At 37.5% G+C, this 16,094-nt stretch overlaps 1 protein-coding gene across 19 annotated transcripts in view; it reads left to right on the top strand.

Annotated features, from left to right (window-relative positions):
* Positions 1 to 16,094, top strand: part of GRM8 (glutamate metabotropic receptor 8) — a 405,616-nt gene that overhangs the window by 173,965 nt on the left and 215,557 nt on the right. For all 19 annotated transcript variants that reach the window (XM_064142387.1, XM_064142381.1, XM_064142385.1 and 16 more), the window contains one exon: positions 979 to 1,116. In XM_064142387.1, coding sequence (XP_063998457.1) covers positions 979 to 1,116 — 138 coding nt within the window. The remainder of the gene's footprint in view (positions 1 to 978; positions 1,117 to 16,094) is intronic.

The following is a 16,094-nucleotide window of genomic DNA, read 5'->3' as shown; positions in this document are numbered from 1 at the left end:
TCTCTATTGAGATGAGGAATGCTGAATCTGCAATTAGGCAGTCTTATAATTAACTGCTAATGAGAGCATGTGTGGTGGAGAGCTGCTTACCCATAGCCTGGTGGTCTTTTGGGACAAAAAAAAAAAAGACTGTCGGGTGATAATGAGTCAGCTCATTCTTCTGGGAGGAGAGCAATCTACACTCTGCTTTCCTTTCCTAAACTTACTTTAAGAAGCAACTGTATTAAAGTTTCTGACTTAGTGGATGAAACAGAAGCCATTGGTTTAAATTACCTTATTCCCAGGAGGGTACTGGACTTGGTAACATGGCTTACTGTCTGGGTAAGTGCTCTAAACTGGTAAATGATTAGAAAAACTGAGTACTATTGATGCTATTTGGAGAAATTAGCCACATGGAAACATTTGTAAAGAGCTTAATCCAGATGGTGTCATGATTTCATTATGGCTTCTGGATTGTAGGGGTAAGGCTGGTGCAGAATCTGATCACATGTAAGCAGGAATCTTTAGTTTTTCAAATGAGTTATTAAGCATAAACAGAAGCAGAATTTTAGGTGTACACAATGGAGAGGTATCCAATAATTTTAGGTGGTCTTGACATAAAATTTATCTGGATCACATCTTTGACTAAGTAATGATTAGAGTTTGTTTAATTTCTTGTAGGTAACCAATTCTTTATTTGGCTCACCTGTGTATCAAAAGCTAAGCTAATTTCCTGATTTTCTGTGTTGCTTTTTTCAAATACAGAATTCTGCTGGAGCTTTAGAAAATCTGCCTGTGATATATATAGAAAATACAAAGTAATAAAAATACTATTAAAATTACCTTAGATACTTCTGTGCTCATAAAAATATTATAGTAGTTTATACCTACTGAAGTATAAAAGTTTATACTTCAGTATTTATGAAAAATCTTTTATTGTTTTTAAGTGGCTATTTCAATGCTGTGTCATGTTCTAATGTTTTTCTCACTTAAATGTAGGATTCGATAGATATTTTCGGAGTCGAACACTCGCTAACAATCGAAGAAATGTCTGGTTTGCAGAATTTTGGGAAGAGAACTTTGGATGCAAGCTAGGATCACATGGAAAAAGAAACAGCAATATCAAGAAATGCACAGGTAACTGTGAAAGTAAATCATTATTTCTAAGTTGTTTGGAGGGCAGGAAAGGAATTGTTTTTGTTTCATCACTATTCTGCTTCTATTCTTTAAAGCATATCATTGTGTTGTAAGAAATATGGCATTTTTCATCAAAGGAAAAAATTCAGGGACAATGTTTGAGAAACTTAGTAGTTAATTTGCACAAATCCAATGATGGTACCGATTTTGCTGAATACCTGTGCCTGTGGTTCAATTCCGTTCATGTTTCCAATGACCTTTTCTCTCACCCCGTCTATAGCTGTCAATATGATTTATTTTTTTTGAGTGAACAAGCACATAACAGTAATTTGCATATCATTATCCCTGAAGTATATGCAGAGAATTACATCTCTCTTTAGACTACTGAAGTCTTGATGATAGATCAAGTCATGAACTCCTTACTTAGTTTACAAACTACTTTTGAGGATAACATAAAAATCAAATCAATACATTCTTCTTGTGAAAGAACAGAATTCTTTATTGTATTTTAAGGTTGAAACTCTCTATGAAGTTTACACAAAAACAATGTAACTGGCACTGCTTTCTCAAACCCACTTGCTCAGGCATCATATGCAGACATAATCACATCAGTAGCTCTGAGTTTCATCTCTCCTATGAGATGCTGGCTTCTCACTGTCACAAAGTTTGTTGTAAGAATGTTACCTTTAGTATTCTGTGACTGCAGCAGACTGTTTATGTTATTTTTGTATAGATATTTTTTGCCTAATGTCAGGGCTTCCAGTGTTGTTTCCTTAATTGGTGCCAGCAGTCTCAGCGTTAGTGATAGTGACTCTGCAAGTAGCAGCAGCAAAAATACCCATTTTTCTGCACTGCATATGTAAGTCATTGATGTACTTTGATTTTCTTTTTTTTTTCCCCTTTTCACTGAATAATATTTTCCACATGTAACATAAATGATTTTGTTCACTTGCTATTTGAACATTGTTGGCTGCCTTCTGACATTGTGTCATAGGTTTAGCCAATGGAACCTGCTTATGAGTATGAAATACCATATGGGTGTCAGCTTCTAAACGAGGTGCAGATTGGAGCAAATTGTCATGGGGCTTGTAGCTGGATTTTAACATGAGAGGCTTCCTGTTTCCTGTTGCTACTTCCAGTTTCAGGGTTTTGGGGCGTTGACTTTTTCCACTGAGCTTGCTGTGGTTTTGGGTGGTAGTGAAGTTATTTTATTTCTGGCTGGCTTCTGCTTTTGCTTTTCTGTGAAATTGCTAGGGTAATGCTACATTGTGATACTGTCATTAAACACTCCTTATTTCAACCCAGGGCTTTTTGTGTTACTTTCCCTCCTGATCTGTATGTGGGGGGATTGCTTGTGAGAGCAGGCTGTTCTGAATTAGGACATGCCATCACACAGCCTTTGTTATGTGGGTACCATTCCGAACTGTGTGCAAACAAAAGCTTGCACACCAGCACTCCATTTCTCTTGGGTTTGTCAGACACACATACAGTTCAGTCTCCAAATACTTGCACCATTTAGTCCTGCACTTCCTCAACTATCAGATTTGTGGTATGTATACTATGCCATCAATTTGAAGACTTGTTACATGAGGCTTCACAATGTGCAAATATATCTCACACAGAAATGTGGGAGCCATGCATGTACTCTCTCAGCAACAGTGCTTTCTCTTCTGCTATTTGCCACATACTTAATAAACTTCAAGACATTTAGTTCCTCACTGATGTAACTGATAACTCATTACTCGAATCCCTTAGTCCTTGGCCTTGATTCATATAGCAGTAATCGTGATTGGGTAGTTGCCCATGCCTGGGGAGGGGTTGTTTTAACTATTTTAATTGGAAAATAGATGCTTTTAAAAAGTTCCTTAGGTGGAATGAGTGCTCTATGTGATGTAGTTGGGGAAGCGTGAATGTTACCACAGATGGCTTCATGATTTTTCTTACCATCATCACATCTGTCAAATTAAATTACCAATTGAAAAGTAGTGTATGTCGTGGAGGCAGGGAATTCATATGTCTGAGTTAGGTATTATAAAAATAGAATTATTTTTATTTTTCTGAAAACCCCTGTCCCCAAACTATATACAAAGGTAGATTAGGTTCAATTACAGATTCTAATTTGATTGGGAATTCTTCAAAGGATTTTATGGATAAATTCAGAGATTTAGGAAGTCAGGAAATGGAAAAGGCTAAGCTATAAACACAGCTTTACCCCACTATCAATCAGGCTGAACAGAGAATTAAGGGAACAGCAGGCTTTACTGACAGAGGTAAGATAAGAAATTGGAGATGATCCCTTGCTGGATTTCTCTGTGGCTGGGCTGCCTACTGAGCTGCAAGCAATATCCAGTAGTCTGGATCCATGTGGCAGAAGCCCAAGGTGAGTGGCAAAGCTGCCAAACTCAGAATGTCTTTGGACATGGCTTCCATAAGACAGAGATTTGTGGAAGCAATGCTGCCTTCGCAGTGGCACGGGAGAGCCAAACTGCTAGGGTATCCCCAGTTCGGGATGGCAGCCAGGAAGTTGACTGTGATATAGTCTGAGGGTAGCTGGGTTCGGGTACCGCTGGCAGCTCTCTCAAAAGGACCTCAGGACTTGCCAAGCTTGCAAATTTGCACAGAATGTTGTAAAAGTGGGGAGAACCATCCAGAGGCAGAGATGGTGTAAAACCAAGAGCTGTATAAAAAGGTAGGAGCTGTCCAAAAGTGAGTGTGATGATTTGGGTGCTACCTGTGCCCCCTCCCCCCTCTTGCGAAAGTCACCCAGACTAGACTCAGACGAGCTGGAAATTGAATGAAGATTTATATTTGCAGTTTATCACCATATACAAGCAGATATTTACAGTATATATAGCTAGAGAGAGGAATATGCAAGTTAAAAAGTAATACAGAAACACAGGAGGCCCAGGAGGGGCTCTCAACCCCCCTTCCACCTTCTTCCCACCCCTCTACCTTACCCTAGACTTTGCCTTATGTGCAAGTTGAGTTTGGAGGATCAGCCAGGGAGGGTTAGGAAACAGACAGATTAGTTAGACAGAAAGCAGGTTAGAGAGAGAGAAGTGCAGCCCAAAGCCAGAGAGCAAACTCTGTTATCTATGTTTTTTTTCTTGTTCTTATACATTTCAGCAAGCCTATGAGTGAAGTAGACATCACCATTGTTTCCTTTTCACAGCCTATAATCTAATTTCTCTCTCTAAAACATTCTAGCTAGCTTCAAACTAGCACAGAGGGGATGGCCCAAAATGGGAATTCTGTCACAGGAGGAACCTGTTCTGTCAGGAGCTCTGTCAAGATGGGAACTCTTTCAAGGCGGGAACCCCTTGCACCTTCTTCCTTGCTCTATTTATGCTTTTCTAGACAAAGTATCCATTTGCCATTTTATATTGGGTGCAAAGCCAACCTCCAGCGTGACTCCAGCATGGGCTTCCACACAGGTGGAATCTCTCAGGGATCTTTAGAAGCCTTTCTCTAGCACTGGAATCTTTGTTGGAACAAGGAGTGGGGAGATGAGAAACTCATCCCTGTACTCCAGCAGAAAACTCTAAAGACAGAGGCAGTATTCATCCCTGCACCATGGTGCAGGAGATGGCAGAGCCAGTATGCCTCTTGCTCTACTTTAACATGCTTGTAAAATTGTCTCATACTCTTAGCTTCCCACTTGAAGCAACTGGTGGGACAAGTTTTTGGTAGCTGAAGATTTAGCATTACTTAGAACTGCTGTGGACTGATGAGATTTATTGCAGTTGTTGGGTTGTTAATTCCAGCTCTTGGTTGTTGAGCTATTAATTGTCAGTCATACCTTAAGTTAGGTTTCTAGAGAGATGTACCAAAGTATGAATATGAAGATTTGGAAATAAAACAAAGAAATCCCAGAGTGCTCTCTGTGTTTGAATTGTGGGGTGACAATATGACCATCACTCTTTCAGAAGACCAAAACAGTTATGGAAAAAGACAGCAATATTAATAATGAAGAGTTAAGGAGGAAGGGTAGGATTTAAGTGAAATGTACTCGGATTTGCTTCCATTATCCTCACAGGGTGTTAATATTTGATTTCAATCTAAAAAATTCTCAAGAATTTCTCTGTGCATATATTATATATTTGTGCAGACGTTTGTGCTTGTGTGAATAAACAAATAGAAATCTAACATGAATTTGCTTACTGTATCATGTTTTAATGTGTACAATGGTACAGCCTAAAATTAGAGTCTGAGAAGAAGGTACAGTTCCATTGAGAGCTGTTCTGGATTTTCCCTGTAGCATTCCTTCAAGGCATGCATTTATCATAGTATTTACAATCTTAGAATAGCAAAATGTGGCCCTTTTATAAAACCTAAACCAAAAAAAGTTAATTGAAAAAACTCCTTCATGCACATCCTTACAGAAGTAGTCTTCCCTTATTTTGCATGGTTAGCATTTTAACTACTCTGCAAACCTAATCAACCTTTAACTGACTGTGATGACTGACTGTGCTGCTACAGGTAAAGATGGAAGAGTTTCCAAAAGCATATAGAGACCTATGTAAATGAGTCTAATTTCAGTTTCCTCTATCAAACTAAGCTATTTGTTTCATGGGAAAAAAATCATGGAGCAGTGTAATAGACATCATGCACATGCAGGAATTTTACATATATGTTATTTAATAGTTTTCTTTTAACTAACTCATTGAAAATACAGTTTCACTTGAAAATAGATTTACTTGTGTATGCAGCCATGTTCTGAAAAATGTACAGAACAAATTGAAAAGTTTAAACAGATACACTGCATTGCTATTTAGCTGGAATAATGGTTCTGTTACAATAGAATCACTCCTAAAATAGTTTATTTACATGAGCCAGCAGTATGCCCAGGTGGCCAGTAGAGCAAATAGCATCCTGGCCTGGATCAGGAACAGTGTGGGCAGTAGGACAAGGGAGGTTATTTGTTCCCTGTACTTAACACTGGTCAGGCTACACCATGAGTCTTGTGTCCAGTTCTGGGCTCCTCAATTCGAGAGAAATGTTGAGGTGCTGGAATGTGTCCAGAGAAGGGCAACAAAGCTGGTGAGGGGCCTGGAACACAAACCCTATGAGGAAAGGCTGAGGGAGCTGGAGTTGTTTAGCCTGGAGAAGAGGAGGCTCAGAGGTGACCTCACTGCTGTCTACAACTACCTGAAGGGACACTGTGGCCAGGTGGGGGCTGGTCTCTTCTCCCAGGCAACCAGCAACAGAACAAGGGGACACAGTCTCAAGTGGTACCAGGGGAGGTACAGGCTTGATATTAGGAGGAAGTTCTTGACAAAGAGAGTGAGTTGCCATTGGAATGGGCTGCCCAGGGAGGTGGTGGAGTCTCTGTCCCTTGAGGTGTTCAAGAAAAGCCTGGCTGAGGCACTTAGTGCCATGGTTTAGTTGACTGGATAGGGCTGGGTGCTAGGTTGGACTAGATGATCTTGGAGGCCTCTTCCAACCTGGCTGATTCTGTGATTCTGTGAGGCCTGCAGGAAGTTTAAAAAAAGACCCCAGCATACATGAAGTTGAGACATGTTGAGTTGCACCATAATTCCCAGAATGCACTCAGGCACTAAAGATCTGTGCTTGAGCACACAGAAAGAGCTTCACACTCTCCTTGTTTCTGCATCTTGTCTGTTGTGACCAATATGCTTAAGCATAAGAGGTAGAATGGACAGATCTTAAAAAGTAGCTTATAAACACATTGCAGGAAGGCTGGAGAAGGAATGTTTAGAAAGACAGAGAGATAAGACAAAGAGCAATGGGTAGATTTAGGGTTAGACATGAGGAGGAGGTTCTTTACAATGAGAATGATGAGATACTGAAACAGGCTGCTCAGAGCTGTGGTAGAAGCCCTATCCCTAAAAACATTGCAGGTGAAATTGGATGTGACCCTGAGCAACATATCTAATTGGAGATGTCCCTACTTAACTGAGAGGGATTGGACAAGATGACCTTTTAGGGTTCCATCCAACCCTGTGCATCCTATGGTTTCTATTCTATGATATTTGACTTTTTACTTGCATTGATGAAATGTCTGTTGCTGGTTTGTGTAAGTACAGTAATTTGGTGTAAAACTCACAGTAGTCAGATTTGCACCATGCTCAGCAGGAGCCAAGTTTCTGAATCTCTGCTGCCCATCACATCAGTAGAACACAAAAGATGTTATTTGCCATAGTCTGAGTTGTTTTTCACTCTTCTTTGGATGTTGTCTGAGAACTGTGAAAACTGCACTAGAGGTAGCTGCGCTACAGGGGTCACAAGCTGCTTCTAATGTAGCATTAAATTGTGCTGCATCATGTGTCATTAAATTATATATGGAGCTAGGGAGCATTTACTTTTGGGTTTAGGACAATAAATTATGTCTGAGGTGACACCAAAACCTCTTCCAATAACCTAAGTGAAGTTCAGTTTCTTTCTTATGGTGTACCATAGGCCACAAATTCACCATTTTTGGAGATTTTTTCAGATTTTTGGTTTTAGAAGCCTGAGTAGTCAGTTTCATAGAAAAATATTATATCTGAGAATGGTATGTGACATTCTGCCAAAACTGATAGGACTGAAATAAGGACTTTCTCATGCTGTACATCAGGTTAGAATGTTTAGACCAAGTTCTCTCTGGATGGTGGAGAACTGGCAGGAATAAACTCTATACTGTCAGTGTTTGGTAGACTGATGTGCAATAGGAGATCATAGCTTAAGATATATTTGATCAAAAAATGCACATCTGGTTGTCTTACAAAGGGCCAGTTCTGGCTTTTATTCCAGAAGCTACAGAATTACAGAAGATTCAAGTTGAATACTGTTTCATTCCAGGAACTGTTAATGTGCATAAATATTACTGAGAGTGTTTGAGAGCTGTCAGATGAGAGGACCTAACATACTCTGCCCATTCACTGATTTGATTTCTTTATTTCACTTGCTGTCATCCTTTTTGTTATTTTACCAGTTGTTACTGTTTGAAAATCTCTTTGTAATATATCCATCAGAATAACATCTCTGAATTCTCTTGTCAAATCTTAGATTCACCTACACAACTTGTCATTTAAAAGTTCCTTATTCCAGAATGAAGAAGAAATTTTTGATATACTCTATAGACATCTTTGTTTCTCTATAATTTTATTCACAAATAGGAATTCAAGTCTTGTATTCTGTCAGAAAATGTGTCAGGTTTAGATTTAGAGTGTTCTATAAAGTTATGACTCATATTGCACTGCACAATCATCTAAATAGAGTATCTTGGCATTTTAGTTTTGATACACTTGCTGCCAAACTGGAGTACTTCTAATACATGTACGTATGTGCACACATCTGGGTATGTTTACTAGTAAGTAATGAGTCCAGAAATTGTTGTTCCTCCTCAGAACCTCTACAGGAATGCCATATGCTAGTGAATGAATTGTTGTTTTAATTACGCTTTTGTGCAAACTCAAAGTGTGCATTCTCAAATGTGGCCTAAAAACCCTTGTAATTGGTATTACTTATGATGTAACTTAAATGTTGCGCAGGTAAAAATGTCATCTGTACATAATCCTTGTTCCTAAGAGGCAATAGTAAGCTACTGCGTCATTTCCAGTACCGGCCTGAACAGTTTGGACACATGCTAGTAGTACAGGAAAGTCAAGAGTTAAAGCGTTTGATCTTCTGGTCTACCGCAAACAGACCCACGCTCTGAATAGGAAGACAAAATTCTGAATAGGCGAGAGTCCCAGATACACTTCTTCAGGTAGAAAATAGGGTTCTTTGGTTTTGCTTTTGATCAAGTATTTGTAATCCTGGCTTGTAGTAGGACTGGAAGAACAAGTTTAATGTTGTATATACATAAGCTGTGCCACTATTCCAGCATTACAGGTTGCAGTGCTTTAAGCATTTGGTGTGTGTACTTGGTACATGATTAAATGCTTCATTGGAATACAAGTAGTACAACAAAAACTTAGTTTGAGTCTTCAAAAAGGACCTTTAGCTGCATAGTTTTCAAGGTCCTTGGATGAAGTCAGACAGGCTGATCTCATTGTAACCTCATAGGAGGTTACTGATTCTTCAGATCTGTTGACCGCTATTCAACTACTGTAGCACTCTTGTGTGAACACTGATCCCTCTGAGTAAGTCATATGGATATAGAGCCCTCTCTATGCAGAGTACATGTGAAGAAAGATTTAACTGCTCTTGGTACTTGTTTGCACCAACTACAAGCTAACATTGCATTATTCCATTGATTAGCTGTTCTGAGGGGGGGGAAATCTATTTAATACACAGCTTAGCCCTTATAAGCTATTTTAATATTATTGGAATATGCAGTGATTCAATACACTTAATATATATGTTTAGATTTGCCAGTACTTATTTGCTCAGTACATTAAAAAAAAGCAGCTTGCTTGTCCAGTTTTGTGGCTGCAAAAAAAAAAGTCGTTTCACACGTGTGCTGGAATAAAGAATGACATATCATTGTCATGGATTGAGTTGATTATGCTGCTGTAACTCTTGATACTGCAATCATGCCTGCTTCAAAAATGAAAGCGCTAACTGGAGCAAAGCATTATGGAGCTTGAAGTTCAGATTGCAACATGGGAGGCTTCCTGTTCTAATTGCTGCTTCTGGGTTCAGGATTCTGGGGTGTGGTCTCTTTCTGCAGACACCGTGTTAGGAAGAGTGGGTTTACTGGTTTATACTGGTTTGTTTGTTTTCCCTTCCCTTCTCCCCCTCCATATATTTCACTTGTGTTTCTTCTGCAAATAGGCTAAGGCAATCATGCATTGTGTTATTAGATTAATTATACATTGTGCTTATGATATGTTACATTAAACTCTTATCTTTTTCTCTTGGCCCTGAATTTTGTGTGTTACTCTTCCCCTCACTTTTGTGTTTATCCCTTATGCTAAACCATTACAGTCATAAACTGTTGATACAGAAGTTCATGCAAACCAACCTGTCTTCTGTTAGTGAATATTTGATTTACAGCATATCAACAAGTTAAATCTGAAATACAAGGGAAAAGAAAATGGTAAACCAAAGGAAATTAGTCATTTTATTATGATCCTTCTATTAATTATGTTTGATATTAAAGAAAGTTTAACTTATCCTGATGTTAGAAACCAGAATTGCCCCAAGTAGTTCTGTATTTTTAATATTATATTAATTTTGTAATATAATTAGTACAGGTAAACAAACTGCTTTCATAATTTTATGAAGAAGCAATTAAAATACTTAGTGCTTTCAGATCATGAACACTTTCAATATATTGAATAATTATTTACCTTTTTGCCTGTGACATGCTCCTGATGTATAAATAATTGCTTACCTTTTGTGGAAGGGAGTTCAAATTGGTCATCTGTAAACAGAAGCAGATGTTTTTTAATCTACTCAGTAGAATTTTATTGCAGAAATAGACCCAGCAAAATCAATGGGGCATACATAATGGGTTGTATAAATCAGTGTAGAAAATGAGGTCAGAAATTGTTTTTTAATGGATAAATTTATCCATTGAATGTAGCAATTATACTTGAATATTTCCAGAATAATATTTATATCCAGTATTTGTGATAGGTGTTTTGTAGGGAGGGTTCTTATGAAAGGTCAAATGGAAGCACAAATGCCCACAATTTGTGTTAAAATCAGTGTAAAAGGGAAAAGAGAGGTATTATTTGTTATATTGAACTTATACTGGTCTAACTGAATGGCTCAGCATAATGGTTTTGACCCAGGTTCTAGCTGTGGAGTAGTCTGTGTTCAGAGTTTGCAGGATTGCCCTTGGGTGGAGCTCATGAGACAGGATTTACTTAATTCTTTACCTTCTGGCAGGCCATTTCCATATGTCTTAGTAAGCTGCTTAAACTGATATGACTTTCTGAGGATACTCATCTCTCTTTACAAACTGCAAGTAGACCTAGATGACTAATTTGGGTGAGATGCCCCATTTTTAAATTGCTCAAGTGAAATGCATCCCATTCCATGGCTGCATGGAACACCACCTTCTCAACCAAGCAAACTGCATTCCCAGTTTGTGTAAATCCTGGTGATAACTCTAGTATTTGCTTGTATTAATTATGACTATATTACTTAAATGTTTAGAGGTAATTAAGCATCCAAACAAGTACTTTCACAGACAGAAACATAAGAGAAAGTAATAACATGGCAGTCTTCTGTACATGATCAGCAAATATTCCTCAGATCTGAATATACATCTGCCTACTGATAATGCCATAGATTTTTCAGAGTGCATTATTCCATTCAATTGTGCAATTTTTTTAAAAGAGACTTGTTGACTAAGGTTTATGTTGCAGGTTTATATTTAGGCTTTGTTTAAAAATTAAATATTTAATTATTCTGGCCAAGTTCTTTTTATTCTATGATGGGATAATTCCACAAGACAGACAAGGGTTGAAACTCTTTGATGAATCTACATAATGTACGTGATCTGTCACTGAGACGAAAGCAGCTGGTGTTGTGGTGTCACATGCTACATACCTTATGGAAAATAAGTTACTTTCAATTTATTAAAGTCATCCTGTGGGAGAAATTGTGCTTCCATTAGTGGTATTTTAATGTGCATCTGTAAACAATGGGTGATTAATGTTGTGAGGTTTGTCTACTGTATCTTAAGTATCTACTGAAGTTTTGGCAGCCAAGGATGGTCTTAGATGGTTTGTTACTGTTTTAGTTAAAATTCAAGGCAGTGAAAGGGAAGCTTTATGCATTACATACATTCTACCTGACCTCACAAAACAGTAAGACACATGCTTTCAGAAGCTCTGCAGTCATGGAATAGGTGGTGTTCCGAGTTCTACCATGCTGCCTTTCTGTGTGCTCAGGTAGAAGCTCTTTGGACCAGAGACTGCATTTCTTACTGCCTTTTTTTTTTTTTTTAATCTGTGTTTTGCTGTTCTGCTCTTTCAAGCAAAGAAGAAAAATGAATTGGCATTTGCACATCATAAACCTGTTCAGAGAAGTCCTGTGGAATTTAAGTGCCACATAAGCATTGTTTGGCTTAGAAAATAAGGGTGCTTTATCATTCTCAGTGTTCAGTTCTGACTGGTGGTAGACTATTTCCTGAGCCTTACCCTTGAAAGAGCAATTCTTCAGAGACTCTCAGATAGATCAACAATTATTCTTTCATCTTTAAATGAACAAATCATTTCCAGCAACAGAAGCGCCTCAAGGTAACATTTTAAATTGTCTCTTTCTGTGACTTCGGAAACAAATTCATTTTATTCCTTTCAAATGTTGAAACAGAACCTGAGACTGTAAAAATGGCAGATTTAGGGGCATTGTAAGTGTTTTCTGGGTCGGTGATAGAATAAGCTCTACAATTCCTTGAAACTTTTTGCAAAAGGAAACTACATTTTCTCTTTAAATTGCTCATTATCTACTTATAACACACAAGCACTCAGAGGTGTAACTTCTGGAACTGATTGCTTTTATTTTATAATTATACTAGGTAAATCTAATTCATGCAGAATTAGAGTTGAAATTAAATAGGGAGGAACTTACTCTGAACTTTTGATACCTTTCCACTGAATTTTAGCTGAAATTTGTGCTTGCAGAAGTCTTTTTAAAATAGAGAGAGGACAAAATAATTAAAAGAAGATGATTTAATTTACCATATTAGTTGTACAAGTCTTCACGTCAGCTAGCAGAACTGGAATTGAGTATGTAAAGGTCTTTTACATTTGCAGTTTCTATGTGCAGTGGGATAATGTGGAATGTAAAGATTGATTCCTGACAGCCTGCAAGAAAAAGGGCAAATAAATCTAGGTATTACACTGTAGCTTCTGCAGTTTTTCAACAGAACCACCTATAGCCTGAATATCAGCCTTCATGGTAAAGCGTTCCTGGCACTCTGCTAAATATTGTTTCTACATAAGTTTTGATTGACCCATACCTTTGCAAGCTTCACTATGAGACTTTCAGGTCTGCATCAGATCTGGTTTGAATTTTGGATGAGCATTAAGGTCACTTCTCATTTTCTGTGGTCTGTTTTCACAAATTCCTCTGTGAAATTGCCTTTCATGTCGTTTGTGATGGTAATAAAAGGAACATGGTTTGGAACATGAGACTGAAGAATTTGCAACTTAGTTGCACAGAGATAAAATGCAGAGGATGTATAATGGGCAAATCTTTAATGCTGTACATGAGTGTTGCTTTAATGACATGGAAAGATAGAAGATTTGAGAGGATATGGCCCCCTCAGATGAGAGTAATGACTTTTTTTTTTCCTGGAAATCACAGAGAGGATTGTAATCAAAGGCTGAGTAGGACAAAAAAGGCTTTAAAAGAATCATCAGAAGGGAAGCTACATTGCATTTCACTTCAGAAGACAAAAGTTTTAGATCTTAAAAAGCAGGATGTAAATAAGCAGAGCTTTATAGACAGATTGCACAGAAATTTGAACTAGAGACAAGACAATAACGTATGAAAGGGGTAAGCAACCAAGAATTTGGCCTCAATGAGAATAAACTCTAAAATAAAACTCATTCTCTAGTATTCATGAAACAACAATTGAATTCATGCTCTAGTATTCATGAAACAACAATTGAATGTGGGAGGGAGCTGTAGTATGCATTGCTCCCAGGGTTTTTTGATCTTCTGGTAACTGAGTCTCTTTTCCACAGTTTATCTTTTCCTTGTTTTTCTCATTTTACCACAAATCATTCTTCTGAAAAAAGGGGAATTAAAATTTCTTGTAGCCCCCTTCTCTGTGATACTGGATTCCGTATCTCTTTTTCGCTTTTACAGCCTTCAAGATCAGGATTACATGTTTATTTTCAGGTATACATGTAACTCTAAAAATGAAGAAAGCATGCTTTTAAAATTTGGGTACTACTCTTATTATCATCCTTGCCATTTTATAGTATTTCTTTGGAAAAAAAAATCATTCCTATATTTATTTCTTTCTAAGTTTACTTATTTTTTTTCTTATTTTTTAGAAACATGTATCTGAACAGATTTTGATCATAATTACAAATGTGTTCACTCATAGCCCTATCTGGAATTGGGTCTGGTGCACTCTGCCAGATAAAACCCAATATCCTTTCTCTTCTTGTCATTCTTTGCTTGTTGCTTGTGTTGGTCATTTGCTGTATCTCTGAAGGATGCTTCATAATGATATTTACCTGCCTGAAATCTGGCTGTCTAGAATATCATATGATCATGTTTTCTGCTTCTTCATTCTTTATAACTTTCTGTAGCATTTCATTTCCATGGCTGTTACTGTGACCAAGTGGCCAAAACCATCATTCTCTCATCCTTTCATTTCACAGAAGAAGTTCAGTTCTGTGACACTTGTTGATGAGGTTAAATTTTAACTTGTTGCCTCATCTATTCTCTAATACACAGCATTAATTCTGCATCTGGTCTGAGGTAATTTGTCATTTCTAGACATTTGATTCACAGTATTCAAGTGCTTAGTAACCCTTTTATAAGAGACTATGTACATTTTGCTATAGCTCAGTACATTAAATCCTTTATTAATGTGGTTTTGACCAGGATTTTTGTTTTTCAGAGTTCTCCCTTTTGAAATGGAACTTTGGATGTTAGTTTAAATTAATTCTCACTTAAGGCTGAGGAACCTAACTACATTATGACCAACCATTTCAGGTCTAATTATGCCTTCAAACAATTAGCTGTGTAATATTTAGAAACACAGCTCCGATTCTGCAAGGTAGGCTCTACAGGACCCACGTATGTATCTGTGTAGAACTGCACTGAACTCAGTAGCATTTCACAGCTGAAAGGACTTAAGAATCATTTGGCAACATGCAGCAAGTCGTATATATGTTTTTTACCCATGAAAAAAATATTCCATAGCCACTTCCACAAAGAAACAGTGATTGTAAGTGCTGGTACTTTGCCTTTTTGTGATAGCTCTCTAGAGAGTAGGTGATTATTCTAAAAACTACATTATTGATACTTTTCATTGGCCATATTTTCTGTTCCTCAACTTTGTATGTGATTCATTTTCTCATCAAGGGGTGATGATATAACCCTGTTCCTTGGGTTTTGACATCTATGCAGATCTACTCTCTGGGGTGTTCTGTTTTAAAATATTACTGCAGTGTATGGCATGCATGTACCTGTGCATTACCTTATATTTTCTTATATAAAATCTCCTTTCCTGCTACCTCTGTTCCACTGTCATTGTTATCTGATGCTTTTGGAGTAAAACATTTTGCCTTTCCTCTAATCTTTGTGTTATTGATCTTCAATTCATCATAGAAACTCTAAGCAGGAGATGGAATAAGGCTGAGGGAATAGGCTGCCTGGAGTTATGGGAGTTGGAACTTGGGACCAGCCCCAAGCGTTCACAAGCACTGGCAAACCACGGGGGAATTATTGCCAGGTCTGTCTCCCTTGTTCCTAATCTCAAATGATATATTTAAGCTGTTCAAGAAAGTGGAGCATTTCCAATGACCTGCTATTGTACATTCAGAACCTTTTTTGGAAGGTGGGAAAAATACAGTAAGGGTTGAAACCTTTATTCTTAATTTATTATTCAGGAAATCCTCTTGAGAAGTGGAAATGCAAAGATCAGTCTTCCATTTCCAAAAGGATTTTGACATTTGGAATTGAAATTAAAACAGACCATTTTAAAATTCAAGGCAAAAGAGAATTAAAAGTTGATGTCATTCAGTGAAAACTGAGTAGTGTTATCTACATAAAAATCAAATGTTTGTAACCAAAAATTTCAAATTGGTTCAATTCTAAAATGCAGCAGTATTTTTTTTCAGCATAGTACCAATTCACTGTGTTGTTTTCCCTAGAAACCCAAACGTTGCTGAGTTTTTCAAAAGTATTTTTGTTGTGATAGAAGTAGATTCTCTAGTGAAATGTAACTCTGTAACAAAGCCTTGTCATAAGTTCAGAGTGTAAGATGAGAGAAAGGTATGATTTTGGACCAAGGGAAAAAAAATATTAGAGGATTGTATAATAATCTGTTGTATATAGAAGGTAGGTGAACAGCTACTTCTGAAAATGCTTTTCTAGCACATAACTCATGG

This window comes from Pogoniulus pusillus, chromosome 4, assembly GCF_015220805.1.
Source record: "Pogoniulus pusillus isolate bPogPus1 chromosome 4, bPogPus1.pri, whole genome shotgun sequence".
Lineage (NCBI taxonomy): Eukaryota > Metazoa > Chordata > Aves > Piciformes > Lybiidae > Pogoniulus > Pogoniulus pusillus.
Note: the sequence above shows the minus strand (reverse complement) of the source record. Positions and strands in the feature narration are given on the sequence as shown.